The 6,000-nt window shown below is 41.8% G+C and overlaps 1 protein-coding gene across 7 annotated transcripts in view; it reads left to right on the forward strand.

The window, feature by feature from the left end:
• LOC115144443 (E3 ubiquitin ligase RNF157-like) overlaps window positions 1-5,771 on the forward strand; it is a 34,111-nt gene extending 28,340 nt beyond the window's left edge. For 3 of the 7 annotated variants that reach the window (XM_029685490.2, XM_065002659.1, XM_029685491.2), the window contains one exon: window positions 3,649-5,771. In XM_029685490.2, coding sequence (XP_029541350.1) covers window positions 3,649-3,809 — 161 coding nt within the window. In that variant the 3' untranslated portion in view covers window positions 3,810-5,771. Of the gene's footprint in view, window positions 1-260; window positions 321-3,648 lie in introns of all 7 variants that reach the window. The other 4 variants (XM_029685494.2, XM_029685496.2, XM_029685492.2 and 1 more) reach the window with 2 other exon arrangements.
• Window positions 5,772-6,000: the final 229 nt, after the last annotated feature.

Raw genomic sequence — 6,000 nt, forward strand, 5'->3', positions numbered from 1 at the left:
GACGAAGCCTTAGCTCCTCCCATTCCACGTAACTCCCAACTTATTGACCTCTGAGCCCAGTCCCTCGCTCTCCCTTGGTCGCCCTTGTACCCACCCACCCCCTCACCCCTTCTCTTTGTGGTATTTGAATTCTCTGTGCCGTAAATGTGTTCTATTCTCTGTTTCTCTCCTTTATCCATCATTTCATATTTTCCGTCTCCTCTTCGATGTCCCTCTCTCTCTTTCTCTCTCTCTCTCTCTGCTCCCTTTCGGATGGACAGATGCGGATTCGTGCCCTGTGCACATTGAGGAATAGGTATGGCTATAGCTGTGGCTAGCTGGTAGGTCAGAGGATATTCACTAAACTAAAACCATAGGCTCACGCTATTGACACTGTAGACTGCTCTACCTGTTAAATAACACCTATCTGGTAAATAATTACTACCTGGCTACCTGGGATATAAACACGATATGGCTACCTGGGATATAAACACGACATGGCTACCTGGGAGATAAACACGACATGGCTACCTGGTAAATAACCCCCACCTGTTAAATAACCACTACCTATTAAATAAATACCTGGTAAATAACCACCACCTATTAAATAAAGGTATGGTACATAACCACCACCTATTAAATAATTGCATGGTACATAACCACTACCCACTAAATATATATATATGGTACATAACGGTACATACCAAACAAATACATGGTACATAACCACTGTATATTATATCAATACATGGCACATAACAACTACCTGGTACATAACCACTACCTTGTAAATAACAGCTACCTGGTACATAACAACTACCTGGTAAATAACCGCTACCTGGTAAATAACCACTAACTGGTAAATAACCGCTACCTGGTAAATAACCCCCACCTGGCTACCTGGTAAATAACCGCTACCTGGTAAATAGCCGCTACCTGGTAAATAACTGCTACCTGGTAAATAACCGCTACCTGGTAAATAACCACTACCTGGTAAATAACCACTACCTGGCTACCTGGTAAATAACCGCTACCTGGTGAACAACCACTACCTGGATAACTGGTAAATAGCAACTACCTGGTAAATAACCACTACCTGGCAAATAACCACATTTTAAATAACCATTACCTGTAAATAACCACTACCTTGCTACCTGGTAAATGACCACTAATTAACCACTACCTGTTAACTAACCACTACCTGGTAAATAACCACTACCTGGTAAATAACTGCTACCTGGTATATAACTACTACCTGGTAAATAACTGCTACCTGGTAAATAGCCACTACCTGTTAAATAACCACTACCTGGTAAATAACCACTACCTGGTAAATAACCACTACCTGGCAAATAACCACATTTTAAATAACCATTACCTGTAAATAACCACTACCTTGCTACCTGGTAAATGACCACTAACTAACCACTACCTGTTAACTAACCACTACCTGGTAAATAACCACTACCTGGTAAATAACTGCTACCTGGTATATAACCACTACCTGGTAAATAACCACTACCTGGTAAATAACCACTTGTTAAATAACCACTACCTAGTAAATAACCACTTGTTAAATAACCACTACCTGGTAAATAACCACTTGTTTAATAACCACTACCTGGTAAATAACCACTACCTGGTAAATAACCACTACCTGGTAAATAACTGCTACCTGGTAAATAACCACTACCTGGTAAATAACCACTTGTTTAATAACCACTACCTGGTAAATAACCCCTACCTGGTAAATAACCACTACCTGGTAAATAACCACTACCTGGTAAATAACCACTACCTGGTAAATAACTGCTACCTGGTAAATAACCACTACCTGGTAAATAACCACTTGTTTAATAACCCCTACCTGGTAAATAACCCCTACCTGGTAAATAACCCCTACCTGGTAAATAACCCCTACCTGGTAAATAGCCACTACCTGGTAAATAACCACTACCTGGTAAATAACCACTTGTTTAATAACCACTACCTGGTAAATAACCACTTGTTTAATAACCACTATCTGGTAAATAACCACTACCAGGTAAATAACCACTACCTGGTAAATAACCACTACCTGGTAAATAACCACTACCTGGTAAATAACCACTACCTGGTAAATAACCACTTGTTAAATAACCACTACCTAGTAAATAACCACTTGTTTTAATAACCACTACCTGGTAAATAACCACTTGTTAAATAACCACTACCTGGTAAATAACCACTTGTTTAATAACCACTATCTGGTAAATAACCACTACCAGGTAAATAACCACTACCTGGTAAATAACCACTACCTGGTAAATAACCGCTACATGGTAAATAACCACTTGTTTAATAACCACTACCTGGTAAATAACCACTTGTTAAATAGCCACTACCTGGTAAATAACCACTTGTTAAATAACCACTACCTGGTAAATAACCACATGTTAAATAACCACTACCAGGTAAATAACCACTACCTGGTAAATAACCACTACCTGGTAAATAACCGCTACATGGTAAATAACCACTTGTTTAATAACCACTACCTGGTAAATAACCACTTGTTTAATAACCACTATCTGGTAAATAACCACTTGTTAAATAACCACTACCTGGTAAATAACCACTTGTTAAATAACCACTACCTGGTAAATAACCACTACCTGGTAAATAACCACTACCCGGTAAATAACTGCTACCTGGTAAATAACCATTTGTTAAATAACCACTACCTGGTAAATAACCACTACCTGGTAAATAACCACTACCTGGTAAATAGCCACTACCTGGTAAATAACCACTTGTTAAATAACCACTACCTGGTAAATAACCACTACCTGGTAAATAACCACTACCTGGTAAATAACCACTACCTGGTAAATAGCCATAGTGTGATCTAGATCAGTGATGTCTTACTTTTCTCCTGGAGAGCCAAACGGTGTTTATATGAGTTTCAGCCCAGCACTCAATCATCCATCATTGACTAATCCTCAAGAAAACCTTGATTAGTTGAATCAGGTGCTTTAAGTGCTGGGTTGGTACAAAACCCTGCATATAGCTACCGTAACTCTCCTGTCTTTCAGGGACGAATCCCAACTTGAGAAACACATCTGGTAAAAGTGTTTTGTGCACATTTCTGAAGTTGGGATAGGTCCCTTATTGAATGTGCATGTGGCTCAATAGGCCTGACTTTAACTCCCCATTGCAACGACCAGGTAGGTAGCCTAGCGGATAAGCGTGTTGGACCAGTAGCTGAAAGGTCGCTGGGTCGAATCCCCGAGCCAGCAAGGTGTAAATATCTGCAGTTAACCTTCAGCAAGGCAGTTAACCCCCAGCAACAACTGCTCCCTGGTTGCCGATGACGTCATCCCACATCTCTCTGATTCAGAGGGGTTGGGTTAAATGCGGAGGACACATTTTGGTTGAATGCATGCGCAACTGACTAGGTATCCCCTTTTACCACTTTCCCTCCAATTAGACTGGTCCGCCACAGACTTTAGACACTACCATTATCACCCACTAGATGGCGATAGAATAGAACAGTCCTCAACATGTTGTTTTTCTTTTATATCCTTTGTTTTCTCTCTCTCTCTCTCTCTGTCTCTGTCTCTCTCTCTCTCTCTATCTCTCTCTCTGTCTCTCTCTCTCTCTCTCTCTCTCTCTCTCTCTCTCTCTCAGGTCTGATGTATCTGGGAGGCTATAGGCCAGTGTTGGAGCCTCTCCCCCACCACGCCTCAACCAGTAATATCAACCTGGAGGAGCAGGGGGCGGAGACTAGGGATGGCCAGAGTCCCAAACAAACACCTAACACACCACGCCGCGGACCACTCATAGTGTAACACGCACACACCCGTACAATTCCGACCTCAGCGTCATAACAGCACAGACTGATATTTTAGCCATTTTACGCAACCTCATGATTACGCAGTAGACCTTCCTCCCTGCATCTCCTCACCTAATCAACCAACGCCCATGTCCTGAGGCAGTGTCCTCACTGAACCGTCCTGCACCTCTCCTCACTCAACCGTCCTGCATCTCTCCTCACTCAACCGTCCTGCATCTCTCCTCACTCAACCGTCCTGCACCTCTCCTCACTCAACCGTCCTGCATCTCTCCTCACTCAACCGTCCTGCATCTCTCCTCACTGAACCGTCCTGCATCTCTCCTCACTGAACCGTCCTGCACCTCTCCTCACTCAACCGTCCTGCATCTCTCCTTGCTCTGGACAATAGATGAGAAGCATCTATCTCAGTTACTAAATCTAAATCTAACAGGAAAATCTTGAAGAGGATTTAACCTATCCACAGTCCAAAAAGGAGACTGCTAGAGTTAGACCATTCTCCCCCTCAATGTGTCATAATCGCTTTCTTGTGTTTCGTGTCATTGGTAGACCTTTGGGACTCCTCCCCTTGCCTCTACCAACCAACCAATCAGGGGTTAGTGTGATCTGCAATCTAATTAATATTAATGTATTTCTGTTTGACCTTCTAACGAGTGGTCGAACACTATAAAAACAACAGTTAGCTTCACTAGACGACCAAACTGGATTGTACTGGACTCACCAGCTCCAGTCCATGAACCAGTAGACTCTGGCCCTGGTTTTGCATGCAGCTCTTTTATGTCTCCAATCAGCCCTACTGTACTCAACTGTGATCTATCCTGAATGGGACTTGCCTCGTTAGCTAAGAAACTGGACATGCTGGTGAAAGGAGGATTTGATCCAAAATGGCGGTGGTAGATAGTTGCTGAACTGTAAAGAAGACAGAGTGGAGACCCTGAGAATGTACGATGCCGATGGAGGATGTGTAACACTCAGAGGAGAATGTAACGTAATGATTTGTTTTGGGGTTATTAACTGTAGAAGAATGACCTCTGAACTTTGAACTACCACCTGTGTCCCTTGCACACCTTTCCTAACGCACACACCAGATTATCTCAGTCTGACTCACTGGTGTAAAGAGCTTTACCACAAAGACACTAAAGCAATACAGAACCTGTACCTGTACCTGTAAACAAGTAACACACATCACCCTACAAAAACACCTGTGCTGTTCGATAGACAAACCTGAACCTTCTCATTTTGTGAAAACCTTTAGTTAGTTTAATTTTCTATTATATTGTTTTTAGTGTATGCTCTACTGTTAATGTCGTCACATGTTCTGTGTTTTATTTGTTTAAACAAAAATGTGTTGCTCATTACGTGGATGATATGTGAAATTAATAATTGTATTTGAGAAGAAAAAAAAACTACATAAAAAAAACGATGATGACACCAACTGTTACCCAGGCAACACACTTTGCAGTGCATGAGGCGATTGTAGAGTAAAGCATGGTAGTCTATGTCAGTCTCCACCCCTGTAGAGTACCCACAGTGGTATGCTCCACAGATCCTCACACCCCTAAAGAGTACCCATAGTGACCTTTCTGTTTTGTCATATTGTCTCCAAATGACACCCTATTCCCTGTATAGTGCACTACTTTGACCAGAACCCAATTCCCTGTATTGTGCACTACATTTGACCAGAGCCTTATTCCCTTTTAAGTGAAGGTAGCGAGCCATATGGGGCAATAGGGTGACATTTGAGATGCATAGATAGTCTATAAGATACACTACAGATGGCTCTCTTCCTTATCCTCAACTACAGGCTGGCTACAGCTGTTAGCTAGTGTTCACGCCGTCAGCTCATACACCCCTACCTGTATCCCTCTCACCTACAGTATACTGGACCATGGGTCACTTTTGTAGAATGCTGATTGAAAATGTCAACTGCAAGAAAAGAAATAAAGTTTTTCGAACTAAAGTCCTTTACCATTTCTTGTTTACATCCAGTGAATGAGACAATTTATTTCGCCGTGGTTCTTTTTTTTTTTTCGATTTAAAAGCTGCTTTCAAACACCAACCTCTACTGGACATCGTACTTACAAATATAGATCGAACTACTGACCGGTAGTTTAGGAGGTGGCTTCTCAGAAAATGTTGTATGATTCTGCACGTAAATCCGAAGACACTCCATTTAGTATGTTACGAAT

Source organism: Oncorhynchus nerka, linkage group LG16 (assembly GCF_034236695.1).
Source record: "Oncorhynchus nerka isolate Pitt River linkage group LG16, Oner_Uvic_2.0, whole genome shotgun sequence".
In the NCBI taxonomy this organism is placed as follows: Eukaryota; Metazoa; Chordata; class Actinopteri; order Salmoniformes; family Salmonidae; genus Oncorhynchus; species Oncorhynchus nerka.